We start from the raw sequence: 21405 nt of genomic DNA on the forward strand, positions 1-21405 counted from the left end.
CTAATTCCTTCCAAGGAGCAAGTACACAGTTGGAGGGGACTTTTTGGTAACAAGTTTTCCCCTATATTTTAATTCTTCATCAATTTATAGGTAGGAAAACATCTCAATAGGACATACGCTGAATGTCCTTCCTTAACAACCTTCACTCTGCAATGGGGTAAAACCAAAGACACCTCATAACTGCCTTTTCTCTGGTCAGTCTGAAAACAGGGCAGGCTCACGCCAGGGCTACTGCGAAACATCACATGGGATCAGCTTAGCTGACTCCCCACAAAACTCAACCTTTTTCCATTTTCCAGTAAAAGGTTAACACAGAAGGAGGGCTAGAAGTCCAAAAATTTTTCTGTTTCTAAAAATCTAGGTTCTAAAAAAAGGTTGTGCTTCTCACCTAAGGAACTCCATCCAATTTCCCAGTCTGGACAGTCTCCTAGCTGGCTCACTATAATGTAGCCACTGCCTACTTGAGTTCAGTTCTGCTTATGAGGAATCAGTATTCAGACTCAGGAAAACAAGGGTAGAAATAAAACAAAAATTTATTGAAAATTTTACAAGACATAGGAAGGGCTAGGGGAGAGAGAGAGAGAGAGAGAGAGAGAGAGAGAGAGAGAGAGAGAGAGAGAGAGAGAGAGAGAGAGAGATAAAAGAACAGCCAAGCAGTGTTGACTGGGCCACAGATCAGAAATGACTGGCAGCCCTGAGCTCTAGTCCAACCCAGGTTTTTATGCCTTACCTCTTATCCAGAGGGCAAGAGGTGAGCTCCCTTTCTCTTATTTGACCAGGAATTAGGTAGAGGGTAATGCCTAAGGAGATCAGGATACAAATTTTACAGTAAACAGTGAATCAATGGTACATCAAGAATGGGGGGGGGGGTTCTCCACCCAAGCAGTTTACAATTGTTTCTGTTACCATTATAATTCTCTACTTCCAGTCAATTTATATCTCCACCCAATTTCAACATTCACAATTCTCTTCATCTTACCCCTTACCTTAATTAGAAATGTTTTTATATTCTAGTGAAAAAAAAAAGGTACAAATCTAGTTAAAATGTTTCTCTCACTAGGTACTTGACTGGAAATATAACAAAATGTAATGTTTATTGAATTAAATTGAACTGAAAAAAAAGCTTAAAATTGATTATATTGAATTAGATTCTAAAAGGAGGGACAGAGTTGTAGGAGTATAGATTATTAGCCTGCTTAGTAGTTCTCAATTTTTCTATTAGTCATAGATCAATGTTTAAATGGGATGGGATTTCAGGGTTCACTTAATCCCTGATAAACTACCCAAAGGCCAAATTTAACCAATCAATGTCTTTTTTGCACATCCACTATCCCTAGGAGAGAAGTTCTAAAAATAATGCGACAACCCCAAAGCTTTTAGGTAGTCATGCAGAGAGGGTATATATGGGGGAGTGATACAGAGACATATGTCTTCACAGAACTTATACTGAGTATATACATCAGGGAGTATATACAGAGGGAGCATACAGTATACAGTATACAAAAAAATACAAGGCAATTTTGAAAGAGAGGGCATTAAGAGTTAGGGCAAACTGAGGAAGAGGAGCCCAGGAAAGGCATCATGTAGAAGACTGAGTTGAGTCTTAAAAAAACAAAGAATTTCAAGAAGTGAAGTTGAGAGCAATAGTGTAAAAAATATTGGACATCTAAAAGTCTAATCCTAGCTCTGACAATATCTACCTGGAGAATACTCTCTGGGCCTCAATTTACTAATGTATAAAATAAGGAAGGTAGTTTAGCTAATTATTAATGGCATTTCCATTTCTGCTGCTGAGAATGTAACCTCCCCACTATTACAAAAACAAAATATACTCTGGGAGTATATATAAGGAGATTACCTTAGAAGAATTAGGATGAGTAGTGACATGACTTATAGGTTCCTAGATCTACATAGAACTGGTAGGGGTCTTTTATAGATCTTCAACCCTAACCTGTCATTTTATAGAAGAAACAAATGAGACCCAAAGGGAATGAGTAACTCCCAAGGTTACACAGAGTTGTTGCTCAGTCAAGTTTGATTCTTTATGACCTGTATGGATTTTCTTAGCAAAGATAATGGAGTGTTTTGCCATTTCCTTCACCAGTTCAATTTGCAAATGAGGAATTGAGGTAAACAGAGTTAAGTGACTACTCCAGGGTCAGATTTGAACTTAGGAAGAGGAATCCTCTTGATACAGGAGAAAATGTAGGCAGTTAAAAGTTTCAGGGTTCTGGCAATCACGAAATAATTCATTTCAAAGACTGACTCTGACCCAGAAGAATTCATGGACAAAAGGATTTATTTAACTTGTTGGGGTTAGCAGGAGCTAAATGATAGTTAAGAGTAAAGGCAGTCAGAAGCTACTTATCCTCTAGGGGATCAGTATCAGTAACAATGTCCAAAAGATCTGTCTCCATGAAAGGATAAGTAGTGAGAAAAGTTATAGGAGGATGAGAGGCTACCTGGGGGATCACATTTCCTCGGGAACAGGTTAATTCCACAAAGGAAGATGAAAAACTCAAGTAAGTAGAGTATGAATTTTTAAAGAGGCATAGGTAGGTAATGGTTAGTATAGGGAATTATCCATAGGTAGACAATGGAAGGGTGGCTAGCTCAGAGAGTAGAAATGAAGTAATGAGAGATACTGAGTAACAGAGTTGCTAGCCAAAGATTACCATCCTAATACAATGCTGTCTGATAAGTTGTTATCTCTTCTGGGATTTAAATAAGGGTAAAACAAGGTTTCTGACTTACTAATCATTTATCTTTCTGAGTTTTTAATTAACATAGAGAGAGATACCCACTGCTCTTGACTTCTTACCTAATGGCAAAAGTGACTATGAGGTGAAGACTGAATATTGTTTAAAAGGAAATCAGTCATTTCACCAGGAATATAGTTTGAGAAATCCTAGGAGTCTTTCTGCCAAGTTGAGAGACATTGGAAATGAGGAAAAAAAATTGGGAGAGGGAAGAGTGAGACTCCAATGTGTCTAAAATTTCAGTCCATTGACTGTTGACTCCTATAAGGAAATAAAAGGTAAGACTGAACTTTGTTTAAGACTTGAAATACTGCATTGTCTTTAGGGGTACATATGGAGGGTGATTAATATTTCTCAACTGGAAAATCCTCACCAGGACACAATCCAGAGGTTCCTCATTCAGTTTAGATGTCCCTTTTGGGGCATGCCCTGGGTTCTAGTTCATGCTTGATCAGCATCCATAATGTGTTGAGAGTTCCAGAGCCACCCATATGTCTTCTAGCTTATCCCAAAGACCCCATGCTAAGTTGGGGTGTTTACCTATTAGGATCAGAATAGCTTTTTGGGACAATAAAGAATAAGAGAAAATGTTAAAGGTCTTGGTAGATGTTCCTCTTCTTTCTCTTCTTGAGAGAAGTCTGGGGGAAGCTCTGGGAAACTTTGCTGTTAATATACTCAATATTTATTCATTCTCTCCTATTCCTATTACTCAAAGATATACTTAATAGAAATTAATAATGGAAAGCTGTCTGAATTTGTAGTTAGAAGACCTAAGTCTGATGCAGGGAATTGTGGACATAGAAGATAGTATGATTAGAAACAAATTTTGTGGAAGTAAAAAAATTGTTTGTACAAAGTGACTCCATTCCAGGATGGGAGTAGCCTTGGCTTGCTCCTCTTCCCTCCAGTTTCCAGTTTCCAGATACCTGACCTTAGTCACTGATGGGTCAAGCTTACACTGGCATGACAGGAAATAACATATTGGACTTAGAGGTCATGTACCTTGGCCAGGAAGAACGAGTACATAGCTTGCCCATTGGAGAATCTCTGAGCCAGGTGCTATGCCACTCCTTAGTTCAAGCCACTCCAGATGGTGCTTTTAAGTCTGGAAGAGAAGCACTGGCTCTTCTCACTCTTCTTGACCCTACCTTCACCTTGAAAAGATCTCTCTCTCTCTCTCTCTCTCTCTCTCTCTCTCTCTCTCACACACACACACACACACACACACACACACACAAACACACACACACTTTCACTCAAACCTCATCTAACCTCTAGGAGAAAAGATTTTTAAATTGTACTTTTTGTAAGCCTTCTATAATAAATCCTGAGGAGTTTTAAATCCCAGGCATGTGAATTCATTGACTATTCAGGATCTCTCAGTCTTTAATTGGTGACCCCCAAATTCATCCACAGAAATTCCTACTTAACTCAACTGCTTCCTAGCTAGCTGACCCTATGTAGTAGAGGAATATCGGACAGAGAAATAAGTTCTTTAATTAATCTGTTCCCTTTGCCCTGACCATGTATCTTACATTAACACTGACCCCAATTCCATTGTCCAAGCTACTTTTAGTAAAGGACCTTGCCCTTCACTGGCAAGGACTCACAATAATTCCTGGTCCTCAGGTTGAGGACAAACCCCTATCAGCAAAACAATAGATGCCCTAGCCTGAAAGGATTTAAGTCTTTGAGCTACTGTCCTTCAACATCTTTGCTTTTTGAGCTACACTCCTCATCTACATATCCTCATTACCTCATCTCTACTGTCCCATCAATGTAAACCTAATTGCCTCATCTTCTTGCCCCTTTCAAAGCTCAGTCATTCCTCAGTTGCTATGCTTGTCTTCCTTTGGGAAGCAAGCTTGCTCTTGGGGAATTTGATGCTCCAGATAAACTCAGGCTTCTATACCCGCCTCTTTATATTATTTATTCTTTGATGACAGTGACCGCAGTAGCTCTTGCTGTTGCAGCTAGTAATCATTTTCCCTTAGCTTCTGCTAACCTTAGCAATACTTAAAATAAACCTTTTTTGACTCTAAGTTCTTCTGGGTCAGAGTCTATCTTTTAAGTGAATTCTTTCATGTTGGTTTGAATCCCTGAAACATTCAACTGGCCACTTTTACTGGCAAATACTTGGACAAATGATTTTCAGTGTCTCTGTTTCTTCTTCTGTGAAATGAGGGGGCAGGGCTACTTTCACCTCTTAGATCAAGGATCCTATGAATGACATTATTAGGGTTCAAATTTTCTAAATCACCACTGAGTCTAAAATGGTGATGCTTGATAGCCATAATCAGGTCCCTGGGAAGACCTGACACAGCATAAACTCTAGTGATATTTGACAATGAGAAAGAGGTCAGCAAGTGAATTTTCTAAGTAACACTGAGGTCATATTGTATAATGAAAAAGTGCTTTACTCAAAGTCCAGGGGCCTCTCTTCAAGTCCTTCTTCCCATAGTAGTTATGTTACCGCATGTGAGTCTCTTCTTTTTGGGACTCAAATTTTTTATCTGTAAAAATGGAAATAATAATATGAGAATGGAGGAAAGAACTTTGTAGACAGTCACATGCAATGGAAATGAGAACTGTGAATGAAGCTATCCTGATAGGGTTCCTTAGTCAAGATTCTCCAGGGTCATATGATCCTACATGTTGGAGGGACCTCAGAGATCATCAATGCCTTTTATTCTACAGAGGAGACAAATGAGGCCCAGAAAAAAGAGAAGAGATTTGACCAAGAGCCCACATATTTTAAGTGACTAAGTAGAAATTCCAACTCACACCTACAGATTCCAAATCCATGACTTACTCATAAATTACAGTAAGAGAAAATGCTTTAATACTTAGTGCTAGTTGAAGGGGGAAAAAAGAGTTTGTATTCTTTGCTTGTTGGTGAGGGGGTAGGTCTGGGTGTTATTTGTTTATTTTGAATGTGTGTGTGTGTGTGTGTGTGTGTGTGTGTGTGTGTGTGTGTGTGTATGTGTGTGTTTTATCAGTAACCTTGAATTGTTTACTTTACCAATGGGATCAGAGAGTCCAGAACCTGATCCCAGGACAATGTTCTCCCAAATTCTTGGGAAATGACTGCATTAGCCAAGCAAGGTTTTTTATTTACAACTGCGTTGGTCTAGGCACTTAAGGGAACAAAAGAAAGGTTTCATATTTTGGGGTTTCCATGGACAGATTTGATGTGACCAGGACAGTGGGAGACATGGAATCTCAGAGCATGAAGCTGAAAAAATCCCTGTCATTCAGTCTTGAAAGGTTTCATATTTCTGAAGATTACGGCTTTCTCTTTCCAGATCCCCTGGTAAGGATGCTTTCTTTTAACCACAATTCACTGTTCTATATCAGGGACCCTCCTTACCAATAACCCTGTGAAAGTGAGAGAATGCAAGTATTATGTTCATTGGGCAGATTAGTAAACTCTGGCAACTTATAGTGACTGTCCACTGTTACTCAGATAGGCAGTGTCAGAGATGAAATTTGAACCCTCATCTCTGAACTCTCAGTTCTACTACCAGGGGACTGTCCACCTGTGCTAGAAAATTATGGGTAAAAACTATGACTCAAGAGTCTTGAGTTAATGCCTTAGCTTAAATAAACTTTTCAAGTCTATCTTAAATAGGGTGCAGTTAGATTCACAGAATTTTCAACCAAGAAGGGAGAAGATAGTAAAACAGTTGAAAAAACTCTGGCTAAGCAAGTAAAGAATTCTGAATTCTAGTCTCAGTTGTTCATAATTCATTATTTTAACCATATTTTTCCTCTTTAACTATAGAAAGAATGGTTATCATTTTAGAGTATAAAGTATTTTTAATGTTAATTTTTGAGGATCCCAAATAATTTATTAAATGTACTATTACTATTCAGGAATGACAAAAAGCTATTATGAGTTCAGTAATGTTCTAAAATAATTTTTTATTTTGTTTTTCAATCCTATGAGCATACATTTTAAAGCCTTCATTAGAAAGATGTGTGGAATAATCTTTTTTTCAGGTGACAGAAGACATGGTTGCTTTATTGAAAGAAGTATGATGTAGTTGCTAAATGGCACCTCAGATACTTAAAAGCTATATGACTATGGACAAGCCATTAAAGTTGGAATGCCAGTTCCCTCAGAAGTAAAATGTAGATAATAAAAATTGGAGCATTTTCAGTCTCAAATGAGAGAATATGTAAAATACCTTGCAGACCTTAATAGAAATAGTTGCCATTTCTTTTTGGGTTTTTTTTGTACCACTTTTGGTGCTACAACGGCCACCATGACCAAAATGAGTCATGAATGAAATAACTCTTGAGCATATAAATTGATGGATCCCTTGCAGTAACTGCTTAATTTTATCAAGGATCCAGAATTCCAAAGAGAGAAATAGTGCTCTAGCGATACAGATTAGGTTAACATATCTGAGCTAAAAAATTAGTGGAGATGATAGCATGAAAAACAAAATGTGATTGTTAAGGAGAAAAATCTGTAGTAAATGGAGAACTCAAAATATTCTTTTGGTTTATCAAAGGACAATGAATTATTATTTTGCTTGTTCCCCTGAATGGAGATGTGAAAAAGTTTACTGAGGACAATATATGAACCTGTTTCTATTTTAACAAGGGTCACAGGTTATTTAGCTTTTGGTTCATACATCAAAAATCATGTGATTGAATATATGTTGACCATTTTCTCTACTCATGTTCATATTCACCTCTCCATACTCTGGTAGAGAGGGTATATAATTTACTGGAAAACCTCCTGGGTTCCCCAAACCAAAGAACCAAGGTTTTGTTGTTTACTAACTGTATGACTTTGAACAAGTCACTTAGCTTTTGTGGAACTCAAGTCACTTCACTTTTGTGGAACTCTCTTAAGTAAGGGGGTTATACTCAGGAGTTTCTAAATTGTGCTCTGTGAACTTAAAAAATGAATAACTGTATTTCAACATAATTGGTTTCCTTTGTAATCCTGTGTATTTTATTGTATGCATTTAAAAGCATGACTCTGAGACAGGCTTCATAAGCTTCACTAGCCTGACTGTCAGAGGGGATCATTATGAAGAAGAGAGAAGAAACCCCTTGACCAGATAATTTCTAAAATTCCTTTCAGTTCGTTTTCAGTCATTTCAGTCATGTCTAAGTCTTCCTGATCCTATTTGGGGTTTTCTTGGCAAAGGTAATGAAGTGGTTTGCCACTTTCTTCTCTAGTTAATTTTATAGAGGACACTGAGATAAACAGGCTATGTGTCCAAGGTCACATAGTTAATAAGTATTTGAGACTGGATTTGAACTCAGGGAAATGAGTCTTTCTGACTCAGACCTAGCATTCTCTTCACTATTTAGCTCTATATCATGTTTTAACTCTTTTTAAAAATTAATTAATTTTTGAATTTTACAATCCCCCCAAATCTCTCTATATCCTTAATATAAAATGATTTGTACAACTTATTGTATCTGAAAGATAAAAATCATCCCTTTGGAGCCAATCTTTTGGTGATGATCCTTGAGGGAAAGATACATGGACAAATACCATACAGAGGTCAACTGTTTTCTCTTGGTAAGTTATGTGATCTGTATTCATACTTTTGGAGGACCTATAGGGAAACAAAGAATTTTAAGTATAGTGGGTGAGTGATGCTGCTATTCCAAAATAACCTATTCCAGCTGATGTGAGAGAGATGTGGGAGGCATTTTGCCCCATATGAAGTCCCAGGTCCCACATTGGCTGAAATTCTTCTTTTTAAGATCATGTGAATTCAGAGTGAATTCAGAATTATCAGAAGGAGCATTCATTCTGAATTTGAGTTTGCTTCACTTTCTCAGCTGTGGATTTTGGGAAAATCTTTTGAACCCCTACTATACAATGGGTTCATTAATACTAACCCTATCTACTTGTAGAGATCAAATGAGGTAAAAATTTGTAAATACTACGTTCTATGTAAATTTAAGCATTATTAACATCAAAATGCTAGTCAAAGTATAAGGAAAAAAGGAAACAAGCATTTATTAGGCACCTATGGTGTACAGGACCTGTATTAAGCATTTCACAGTACTCTAATCTCTAATTTTATCCTCACAATAAATCTGGGAGGTTAGGTGCTATCATTATTTTTATTCAACAGCTGAGGAAACTGAGGCAAACAGAGCTTGTGACATACCATGAGACACATAACTGATAAGAGCCTGAGGTCAAATTTGAATTTAGCTCTTTCTCACTTAGTGTTCTACTCACTGTGCCAACCTAACTGGCTCTGCCATCCTTATCTAGCACTCCCAAATAAAAAATGCACACAGTACATCCTTTACTTTTAATTCTACATTAATAACAATAACAAATCAAATCCTGGTTTATAGCATTTGCTAATTTTAGAAATTTAAATACTTAAATGAAAATTAATAATGATATCACTGGTACTTGCTGCCTCCAGCAGGCTCCTGTTACTAACATGCCTCAGTTTTCCTATTTACAACATGAGGACAATAAACATAGACCCAATATCCTCATTCCTGTTTCTCCTTATTACTATAGAAACTCAATTGGATGAGGATGGAGGATGAGGAAGTTTTTTTTAATTTAAGCTTTTATATTCTCTAGGGCCTCACATTGCACATTCTTTATATAGGTGGTATTTTAACATTATTGAATGGACTCAAATACAACAAACTGTTAAGTGCCTACTGCCCAGCTAAGGGGCTAATGGATGGGATGAGCTAGATTTGCTTCAGGAAGATGTGAGTTCAAATTCTACTTCAGAGGTATATATATATATATATATTAGTTGTGTGGTCCCTGGGCAAGTCACCATTCTCTGTCTCTTAAGTAAGGATAATAATAGCACTTCTCTTCAGAGGTTATTATGAGAATAAAGTGATATGACATATTTTGAAAAACTTAGTTTTCTTTCAATACTGGTCATCAGCATGTACAAGACATGCTATGGGGGTAACAGAAAGAGACACAATACAAAGCTTGCTCTGTGGACAATCTAATATTGGGAGGTGGTAGAGGAGGGATAGGGTGAGGAGGGAACTTAGACTAGTTGATACTGAAAAAGGGGTGAATGGGACAAGAGCAAAGGAGAATTCCAACTTTGAATTATATGAGGGACCATTTTGATTCAAGGGAGTGAGGGGGAGGAGAAAGACAGAATCAATTTCATGAAGATGACGATTGAGTTTGGTCCTTTATCATCAAAGAAAGAAAATTCAACAGGTTGACTTTCCTTCCAAGAGAATGTAACTTCCTTAAGAGTGACAACCTTTTGTTTTTCATCTTTATTTCTTCAGTGCCTGGGACAATTTGGTGGCAGAATAGGTAGAATACAGTACTTGGAGTTCAATATGGTTTCAGACACTCATCAGCTATGTGATCCTAGGCAAGTCATATCACCCTGTTTATTTCAGTTCTTCATGTGTAAAATGAAAAAGAGAAGGAAATAGCAAACTATTAAAGTATCCTTGCCAAGAAAACTCCAGATGAGGTCACTAAAGAATCTGGTCATGGAATAACAAAATCCTCATTGTCCAACACAATGCCTGGTATATTGTATTTTAATAAATGCTTTTTTTAAAAAAAAATAAATGCTTCTTTGATGAGTATAGGGGAAACCTAGGCCAAGATGAAAATGAAACCAAGAAAGAACAAACCTAGGGGAGATTTTAGAGAAAACTGGATGGAACCATTTTCAAAGGGATCTTAATGTAATTGTTTGGCAATTCAAGGAGTGGCAATTATTAAATTTTAATTTCTCTTTCTCTTTCTGAATAGAGGAACTAAATTGAGGGAAGTGGTCATAGTTATCTTGTTTGCTTAAGAACTTTACTAACTAGGTCACATATTTTCTTTTGGCTTTTGGCAACACTTCTTAAGAAGACCATTTTATTTATTTACTTAAAAATTTAAAAATATTCAGGATAGTACAAAAATCTTAGATTAAAGTTTAAAACTTTTGGGATACCTCATATATAGAAATGATACTGATTCCAGCAGATAGAAATCAGATAAACAGACCACATGAGAAGTAGAATCCTGTTTCACTGCTTCTCCTCCCCTGTCGGCTAGAACAATAAGAAGCAATCTTTATTTAGCCCATCTGAGTAATTATGACTGACCCCTATTTATTTCCTTAGTTTATTTAAATGACATCTTCTGGGAATAGGCAAAAAGTAGAGAAAAGAAACTTAAGTTGTTGGCCAAAGATCAGGGCTACTCTGCTAAGTGTTTGCCTTAAAGGTCAGTGGGAAGTAGGAGATTTGGAATATTCCTTGGATTCTCTGTGAAGCAAGAATTTTTTTGGCTATATAACCACTTGCCCCCACTCCCCTCCAAAAGCTTTAGTGGATGAAATATTATTGATTTGACACAGACCTATCCCTTGGCATATAAGAATGTCTATCAACAGAAGTATTGAAAAGTTAATTGCCTACGTGATATTGTTTCTGGAACACTTGTGGAAAATCATGGATTTGCCTTTTAGTAAATATGAAACCTTGGCCAAATAACTTGATCTCTAGTTCTTAGTCTCTGATGAGGTAAGTGAATTATTGATCTCTAACTGACACTGACATTCTACTTATAATTTTGTAACAACCCCTTCACTAACCTATCACAATACATAAACTTTTACCTTTGGAGAATTGTCCCCATTTTTAGATACTGAAACTCTGAGAGTCCTCAGTGAAAGCAACAATAATAATTCTAATTTCCATTTCTCCAACAGTTTAAGTTTTACAAGCCAATTTTTTCACCATGATCCTCTGAGGTAGAGAGAAAAGGTATAACTGCCCATTTTATAGATGAGGAAATACATTCAGAAGAGAAATCACTTAGGGTTACACAGTTGTTCTAAAATGGAATTCATTATGTCTTTCAAGTCTTTCCCACTTCTAACTATAGAGGGTTTTTTCCCCATTCATTCAGACTAGCAACTTAGATGTCATTCCCAACTTCTCATTTTCCCTTATATAATGTGTTGCTAAGAACTGTCAATTCTACCTTCATAACACCTCTTGGATATGAACTCCTATCCTCTGATCTTGACATTTCTCAGCTGACTGCACACTTTGAGACCTCTCTGATTTCTCTATCATGCCCCAGGAAGCTCATTATTGGGACAACCCCACCATCCATGAACAATTCCATTAGCATCCTCATCAATCACTCTCTGTCCCTTGTTTTGATAGGTGGAATTATGACCTGTCAAATCTCCACTTAAGGAGGGAGTTCAACTTTGTTTTTCATCTGGTTTCACTATTTTGAGACTTTTTTACTTCATCATATACCACCTTACCTTGATCCCTTCTTTTTTATTACTGTCTTCCCCCCATTATAGTCTAAGTTCCTTGTGGGTATTGATTGTCTTCCTTTTTTGATATTTGAATGTCAAAATTTGAATACCTAGCTCAGTATTTGCCAAATTATAGATTCTTAATCAATGTTTATTAACTGTCTGCCAGGCTACCATCCTGGTGTAGACTCTCATCCAAGCTTGGATCATCTCTCCTCACTGAAGTCTATTCTCCATCTATTGGTTAAATTGATTTACAAAATGTTCAGGTTAGACCATATTACTCCTCATTCAACTCAAATTCCATTAACTTCCTATACATTGAGGATCAAATAAAAGACATCTATTCGGCATTCAAAGCCCTTCATACCCAGCTCCCTATCCCCCAAACTTTTCAGTCCTATTACATCTTGTTCCTCTGTCTCCACCTCATACTTTGCAATCCAGTGAAGTTAACTTCCCTATTGTATCTCACACAGACATTTAATCTCCCAATTCTGAGTGTTTTTTACTTGTGCTGGCTTACCCAGCTTCCTTCATGTCCCAGCTAAAATTCCACATTCTATTTTTTTTGCAAGGCAAATGGGGTTAAGTGGCTTGCCCAAGGCCACACAGCTAGGTAATTATTAAATGTCTGAGACCGGATTTGAACCCAGGTATTCCTGACTCCAAGCTGGTGCTTTACCCACTATGCCACCTAGCTGCCCCTAAAATTCCACATTTTGCAGGAAACTTTTCCCAATTCCTTTTAATTTTTTTTTACCTTTCTTCTGTTGATTATCTCTATTATGTTGATTAGATATTTGCATGTTCATTTTTCTACTAATTCTCTTAGAGAGCAGGAAGTGTCTTTTTTGCTTTTCTTTTCAGATCTTTCATAGTGCCTAATACATAGTAGGACCTTAATAAATACTTGTAGATTGACTGACTATTCATCTTAAAAACAAATAACTTGTAAAAATGGAAATGAGGCTAGTCTGAAATGAAATTCTGGACTATTGTCAAGAATCCAAATCAAGTTTATTGACTTACAGTTTGCAGTTTCTTTTTTATTTTGAACAATTTAGGTATTCATTTGTCCTTTTCCAGTTTTTTTTTTTGGAATCTTTCCCTTCTCCATGTTCTTCCAGAGATCAGTGAGAGTGATTTAACATTTACTTCCATCAGTTTTCTTTTCCTTTCCCAGGATTTGGGACTTAAATGTTCATAGTGACTTTAAAATGTTCATGGGCAAAATCCTTTCCCACCAAGTATCTACTGATCTTAAGTAGTAGAACCTTATCATAAATTTTCCCCCTGTTATTTTCACTTTGAAAATCATTTTTCTTATCAGAAAAAACAAATCAGAAATAATATCAGGGCAAAGCAATTTTGATTTCTTTCTATAGTCATTTATTCTGAGAAGCAGTCCTAACCCTTTTTTAACTTTCTTTTTCTCAGACTATAACTTAAGTATGCATATATAAATAAACCCACACTCATGTATGAGTGTGTGAGGAATGTAGGATGTTTTGTTTTCACAGAATGTACGAGGAAATTGGTAGTGGCTATTGGGCCAATTTGAAGGAATCTGAAAGTAATAGAAAATGGGAGACAAAGGAATTGATCTCAACCAATCACAGAATGGGGAGAGGTTTCCCAACTTGATCAGAGGTCTGTTGCAATTAATCCTGAGTTGACCTAGGGTTCCTGGCCTCTGCAAAAATACTTGCTTAATGAAGCCCATACATATTACTATGCTCTCCCATTGTGATGATTGAGGCTCATCATATTGATTAGCTTGTAACTCTGACAATGCAAACCAGTGATTGGCTTAGAGAAAGTCTTTTAAACTGTATATCAAACTGGACATTGTCACAATTTTCCTGCTAGGGAAAATGATCCTTTTCTGCAGAAAAGTTAATTAATGAAAAGCTATTTAAATCACTCCAGACTAAGTTTTTATAATTATGAGCCAATTATAATAGTAATGTGTAATAGTGTGGAAAAAAAGGAAAAAAGACAAACAAAAATGGTTCATAAGAAATCGATACTCAAGATAAGCAGGGAAATTGTAAAAGAATACTGAGCAGCAGGTGATATATTAATCTCATTGATGACACCCTTTATAAAACTTCTCTTGCATAATTTTTCTTTGTTGATATTGTAAACTTAGTCATACTTCTTATTTGATTCTTCTTTGACTTTTGTATAATAAAGAAAATAGGAAAGTTATCTTGAGATTGAGGAAAGGCAAATGCTGTCTCTATTCAGAAAGGACGATAAGAACAGAATTTAGTAGCTATAGACCAGTAAGCTTGACTTTGATTTCTAGTAGTTTACTAGAATTTTCTGGTTCTTTGGAATCTCTCCCTTCTCCATGTTTTTCCAGAGATCAATGATAGTGATTCAACATTGACTTTCATCACTTTTTTTCATTTCCCTGGATTTGGAACTTAAATGCTCATGGTGCTTTAAGATGCTCATGGGCAAAGTCCTTTGTGGGGTAAAGTTACTCTAAAAGAAATTCTCATACTGGGTTTGAGCAAAAGTAAGTCTTTATTTCTCTGTCTCTCTCTATCTCTCTTTCTCCCTCTCTCTTTCTCTCTCTCTCTCTCTCTCTCTCTCTCTCTCTCTCTCTCTCTCTCTCACACACACACACACACACACACACACACACACACACACACACACACACAAAGACAAATACTCTGTCTTTGTGTCTCTCTCTGTGTGTCTGTCTTCGGCTCCAAGATGGTGAAAGTCAGAGAGCCATGCTGAAGCAGAGCAAAGCAGGTTTATATAGATCCCAAATGCAGTTCCACCACCATAGCTCCTTTCCCCTTTATTCCATTGATTGGGTTTTTAGAGATAATCTATCAGTGTAAATCTACCCTAACAACAGATGTAAAGAAAGGAATGTAATATTTTCACATTATGTATCTTATCAGATGGTGTGGTAACCTAGAGGTCCTAATGACCTTCATAACTGTTTTGACTAAAAGTAGGATTCTCATGATCAGGGTCTCAGTTAGCAAAACAGTCTTATTGTAAAACAGGGTGCCTGGGTCCCATGGAATGCTAGGTTTTTCTCAACATAAACATTTTTTTAACCCTGAGAGGACTTCACCAGAAACTATCTTACTCAAGGTTATTCTATAATTTGATCATTTCTTTTCTTTATTTTTTTGGCAAGGCAATGGAATTAAGTAACTTGTCAAAGGTCACACAGCTAGGTAATTATGAAGTGTCTGAGGTCACATTTGAACTCAGGTCCTCCTGTCTCCAAGGCTAGTGTTCTATTCACTGCACCATCTAGATGCCCCTGATCATTCCTTTTTAATGGGTTAATGAAGCTAGTACATAGGAGAATGCTATGGATACTGTTTACTTAGATTTTAGCAAAGCTAAAATTCTTGTGGAGCAGTTGGAGAGATGGATTAGGTGATAATATAATTAGATAAATTCTGAAATTCTCAACTAAAATCCACAGATATCATTGGAAAAGGTTGAGCAATCACATCCATCTGTCAATCTCTCAAGATGTGAGGATATAGTTTAACTGGGAAGGTTGACTTGAGTTCATTAAGAACAGCAAAAGTTCTCTGTTCTTATTTCCTTACTTATGTTTAAATTTCCTGATATTCATTTTTGTTGTCATTTCCAATATAAAATTTATTTTTCTTGGTAAAGAAGCCAGAATGATAGTATGTTTCCTCTTTCATTAGATATCATCATTCTATCTGCCCCAAGCAGAATATCTGTCTATTCTTTTTCCTTTTTCCTGTAATTCTAATTTTAATATATTTTAAATTTTTGTTTATTTTGTTTTTAATTTATGAAATAAAGAAAATTTATGGAACAAAACAAAAAATAGTATAATAAAAATGATGATTGCACATGAAACTGCAAATCTATTATGGGCAACTTGCTATTCCTTTTAAGTGTATAATAAAGTTAACATACAAATTTTCCTTTCTTTTCTCCCCATACTCTAGAGTGATCTGATGCCTGTGATTAGATGCAAATAGTATACATGTAAAATTATTCTATGCATTCTTCATTTGCCAAGATATCTGTGCAGATATCTTCATGTGTCCTATATAGTTTATTTGGGTATTTATAATAGTCAAAATGACTTATTTTCTCAACATGATTCTTAAAACAATATTGATTTTACTGTATACGATATTCTCTTGTCTTTACTCATTTCACTTCATTATGTCATGCAAATCTTTCTTTGTTTTTCTAAGATCTTATCTAAGGGCTTATAATTTCACATTGCATAGTAGTATTTCATCACAAGCATATACCACAAATTGTTCAGTCATTCTTCAACTAATGGGCATCCCTTCAATTTCTAGTTCTTTCCCAATACAAAGAGAATTGTTTATAAACATTTTAGAACATATAGGTTCTTTTCCCTTTTCCCTAATCATCTTTGGATATTGACTTAACTGGGTTATAGGATATAAGCAACTAAATAAAATTTTGGGCATAATTGCAGATTCCTCTCCAAAATGGTTGGATGAGTTCAACAATTGCACCAACAATAAATTTAGTGTCCCAATTTTTCCTTATCATTTCCAACTTTCCCCTTCAATCATTTTAGCCAATCTGACAGGTATAAATTAACCTCAATTTTATTTTGACTTACAATTTTATAATAAATTATGATTTATAGAATTTTATATGATTATAAATTATTTTGACTTTTTCACTGGAAAATTACCTGTTCATGTCAATTTGTCAATTGGGGAATGACTCATATTCTTAGAAATTTGACAAAGTTCTTTAAATATTTGAGATACAAGACCTTTATTTGGGAAATTATCTATAAATTTACTCCCCCCCCCCTCCAATTTTCTGCTTTCCTTCTGATATTGGCTAAATATGTTTATTTTTACAAAACCTTTTAAATTTAATGAAATCAAAATGATCTATTTTCTGCCCAGCTTTGCTCTCTCTTACTTATTTACAAATTGTTCATCTATCCACAAGTCTGCTAAATAATATGTTCCATGTTTTTCTAATTTTATTGTAATCACTCTCCCTTTTTTGGTTATTTATCCTTATCTTGATAATTGGTGTAGAATATTAATCTATGTTCTTATGTCATAATGCTTTCCAGTTTTCCCAGAAATTTTTTTTGCCAAATCATGAATTCTTATCATTTATTTTCTCATTTCTTATAGTACAATAATATTCTTTCACATTCATATACCAACACATATTCAACCATTTCCTAACTGAAGAGCACCCTTTCCTTATTTCCTTATCTTTCCTTATTTATTTTTTGGTTTATAAACCTAACTGTGGCATAAGTGGATCAAGGGCAAAACAATGTTTAGTATTTTTTTTTGTATAATTTCAAATTGCTTTCCAGAATGGTTGGATTCATTCATGGGTTCACCTAACATGTTTTCCCTCAACCTTTCCAACATTTATCATTTTTCTTACATTGCCATTCTTTTTTTGGGGGGGGGTTATGGGTTTAATTGACTTGTCTAAGGTCACATAGCTAGTAAGTCTCAAGTGTCTGAGGCTGCAGTTGAACTCAGGTCCTCCTGACTCCAGGATTGCTCTATCCACTGAGCCACCTGGCTGCCCCTTTTACATGGTCATTTTTTCAATTTGATGGATCTCAGAATTACTCTAATTATTATTTCTCTAATTAGTAATGATTTGGAGCATTTAAAAAATGAATAGCTGTAATTAGCCTAGGTTTTTTTCCCCTTGATAATTGACTGTTCATATTCTTAGATCCTTTATCATTTGAAAAATGGTTCTATTCTTATATATTTGAATCAGATTCTCAAACATATATTGGAAATGACTTTTATCAGAGAAACTTACTGCAAAGATTTTTCTTGATGATATTTTTCTTTCTAATTCACTTTATTGGTTTTTTATATAATCATAATTAATATACTTATATTTGTGTTTTTCTTTACCTCTCACCTTTTCATGAGCATTTCTTCTATGTATAGATCTGATAGATATTTTTGTGTCTTTCTTTCTAATTTATTATGTGTCCTCTTATACCTAGGTCATAAAACCATGTGAAACTTATCTTAGTATTGGCATAAAGTGTGGGTCTAAATCCAATTTCTTCAATACTGTTGATTGAAGTTCTTAGCAATTCTTTTTCAAATACTGAGTGCTTATCCTAGTAACTAGGATCTTTATGCTTATTAAATACTAGGACAATAGGGCATCTGCTTCTATAGTTATTATAAATAGATTACAATACTGTAAATATTGCAAATCAGTTTCTTCCTGTCAAAATTTATTGGTATTATATAGAAATGTTCATGATTTGTACAATTGTATTTTATATCCTGAAAATGTGTTGAGGAGGCAGCCATATGGTTTAGTGGATACAGCACCAGGTCTGGAGTCAGAAAAACCTAAATTCAAATCTGACCTCAGGCACATCTTAGCTGGGTGACCTTGGGCAAATCACTTAACCTTATTTGCCTCAATTGACTTATTTGTAAAATGAGCTAGAGAAGGAAATAGCAAACTATTCCAGTATCTATGTCACAAAAAACCCAAAATGGGGACACAAAGAGTATGTTACAGGACTAAAAATGACTGAATAATAATAAAAACAATTTCCCTATAGTTATAGTTTCAATTAATTTTTAGTTGACTCTTTAGTCATATATATAGGTTCATTAAATATGACTTAGTTCAATATACTTGTTCCTTCAATTTCTTTTTCTTTCTTTCAATTTCTCTCAATTTCTTTATTTATTGCTATAGTCAGAATTTCTAGAACTCATTTCAAATAGAAATAGTTTATAAATTGTTTAGGTCTTGATTTTACTGAAAAATATTCTAGTTTGTTTCCAATATGTATTAAGGGTAACCTTTTTTTAAGACATACTTTTTATCGCTTTAATAAAAGGATAATTTATTTCTCTTTTTCTAGTGTTTTAAACATGAGTGGGTATTATTTTGTCAAAAGATTTTTTTCTTCATTTGTTGACATAATCATGATTTTTGACTTTATTATAAATATGGTTAAATTAATAATTTTTATCTTATCAAAAGTGAAGTTTTTAAAGCACAGGTCTAACCCCATTGCTCTCCTGATATGTATCTATATGCATGTATCTATAAAAACATGTATATATGCATGTCTGTATATGTATATGTATATGTATATGTATATGTATATATATATATATGTACATATATATATTCTCCATTAGCTTCCTTTAGCATCTAGAATATAAATTCCTTTGATTTTTAAATCTTGTGCTAGATTGCTTCCAAAATCATTGCATATTAAATTGCTTCATATACACTTCATCTTATACAAACTGATCTGTTCAGTTTGTATGATATTATTCAGCATTGATCATTCCCTCTTCTGTCTGTCAGGTATCATTCCTGGATGTCCTCCCTCTTTTCCTCTGCCTTGCAGAATCCCTAACTTCCTTGAGAGGTCACGTCAGGGCTACCTCCCACAAACGACCATTCTTGAGCCCCACCCTCTGCATAGCTGCTAACACACCCCTGGATCAATTGGTTTTACTTTGTATTATTTATATATACATTTCTTTCTCCCAATAGAATAAAGATACTATGAGGACTGGGATTATTTCCTTTTAGTCATGTTTTTAAAGTACCTGGTACAATGTCTGACTCTATACTAAATGCTTCCTGAATGAATCAATAAGTCATACACTGGGATCCAACTGATGAGCTGCTGTGAGTCTTCTAGCCCCCTTAATGCTGGAAAGATGCTAATGGACCAAATAGCTTCTGTTACTTTTTCCTCGATTTCCCTTTTTAACTAGGTTTTTAAAAAATATTTTTTTATGCTATTTCTCTGACAAAAAACCTTATTTGGTGGTGGATTATAACCTCATGTTCCCATTTCCTGTTCTTGAAGGGAGAGACTTAGGAGAATGTGGTATTCCATGACTGGAAGTCATTCAACATCACCAAAAGAACACTTACATTAAAAAAGAAAAAGATGGAACTCTATTTCAGGGAGACACTTGAGATCATATTCTTAAAAGCACTAAAATGTTCCAAGGGTAATGTAGACCACTTTTTGAAAAACAATTTGAGCAATAAAATTTGAAAAAACACACAGATTCAGAAGGGAATTAAAAAACAACCAGATAAAACTCGATAAGTTTCAAACTACTTCCTTAAAATTAATAGATGCATTTTAAACTTTTTTTACACTATGGAAGTTTATTGTTTTGTTGCTTGTTTTCTGCCTATGAATTTTTGTGGTTAGAAATTGTTGCAGTAATAATGATTTTTTTTAAAGTTGAGATCTAAGGGAAGGTTGCCAAATAGGAAGATAACTTCAAAATCTTTTGGTCTCTGTTTACTGGAAACAGTCTGTTTCCTAGTCTCTCAAAACTGAAGTCTTGAAGTAATTAGCTAACAGAACCTGGGTGTGTATTTCCCAGACTGGCCAATGTATTAAATTATTTACTTTTATTTTACACACAGAAGGAACTTCCCTATTACTACAAACCATGGATGGAAATAGCCAGCAATCTGCCTCTCATGATTGAGAGTCATCAGCTCCGAGTCAGAGTGGATATGGTAATTCATTCACTTTTGATCTTTCTATTTTTCTTTTCTTCTGTCTCTCCCTCTTTCTTTCTCCTTTACCCTTCTGTTGCTTATCCTTAGTTCTCTTTTTCCACCTCCTTACCCCATCTTTCACCTTCTTCTCACCTTCCTCCTTATTCTGCTTCTCTTTTTTTCTCTCTCTCTCTCTACTTCTGTATTCAGTCCTCAAATACCTCCCACTAGATTAATAGAGAATCTCCACAGTATGAGTGTGGGTGTGTATACTCCATGAGTTGGGGGGCAGTAGTCCAGTCACCTACTAGTTTTATTTTACTGTAGGCAAGAAAGGACCATCTGTCTCCAAATACCTCCTTTACCTTAAACTTCCATTCAACAAGCATTTATCAAGTACCTCCCTTATATAAGGCCTTGACCTAGGCACTGGAGGAAATATAAAGTTGAAAATAAGGTACCATATTATTTTTCTCAGAAAAAAGCATACAAAAACAAATTAGTGTGACACAAAATAGTATGTGGTAAAGTCAAAAAAATCTAGATAAAGTACTAGAAAAATTTGAGGAGGGAGAAACCTAGTGTGCTAGTAAATATTTAACAATCATCTCTCTGGGAGAGGAAAAATGGAGATTTATGACACACTTTATGTTTAATATGCATTATTAACATTTTCTTCATCATGATCGTAAGTATGTACAATCCACAAAACAATAAATAAATACCTTATTTGTAGCATTTTTCAAGTTTCAAGGTTTAAATGTTCACATTGAAAAATAAGCAATGGGGTGGCTAGGTGGTGCAGCGAATAAAGCACTGGCCCTGGA

The 21405-nt window shown here is 35.2% G+C and overlaps 1 protein-coding gene across 2 annotated transcripts in view; it reads left to right on the forward strand.

The window, feature by feature from the left end:
* The first annotated feature begins 5823 nt into the window (after positions 1–5823).
* Positions 5824–21405, forward strand: part of IDO2 (indoleamine 2,3-dioxygenase 2) — an 80016-nt gene continuing 64434 nt past the window's right edge. The window contains exons 1-2 of one of the 2 annotated variants that reach the window (XM_074208988.1): positions 5824–6072; positions 20501–20596. In XM_074208988.1, coding sequence (XP_074065089.1) covers positions 5938–6072; positions 20501–20596 — 231 coding nt within the window. In that variant the 5' untranslated portion in view covers positions 5824–5937. Of the gene's footprint in view, positions 8308–20500; positions 20597–21405 lie in introns of both variants that reach the window. The other variant, XM_074208989.1, reaches the window with a different exon arrangement.

Source organism: Macrotis lagotis, chromosome 1, assembly GCF_037893015.1.
Source record: "Macrotis lagotis isolate mMagLag1 chromosome 1, bilby.v1.9.chrom.fasta, whole genome shotgun sequence".
In the NCBI taxonomy this organism is placed as follows: domain Eukaryota; kingdom Metazoa; phylum Chordata; class Mammalia; order Peramelemorphia; family Peramelidae; genus Macrotis; species Macrotis lagotis.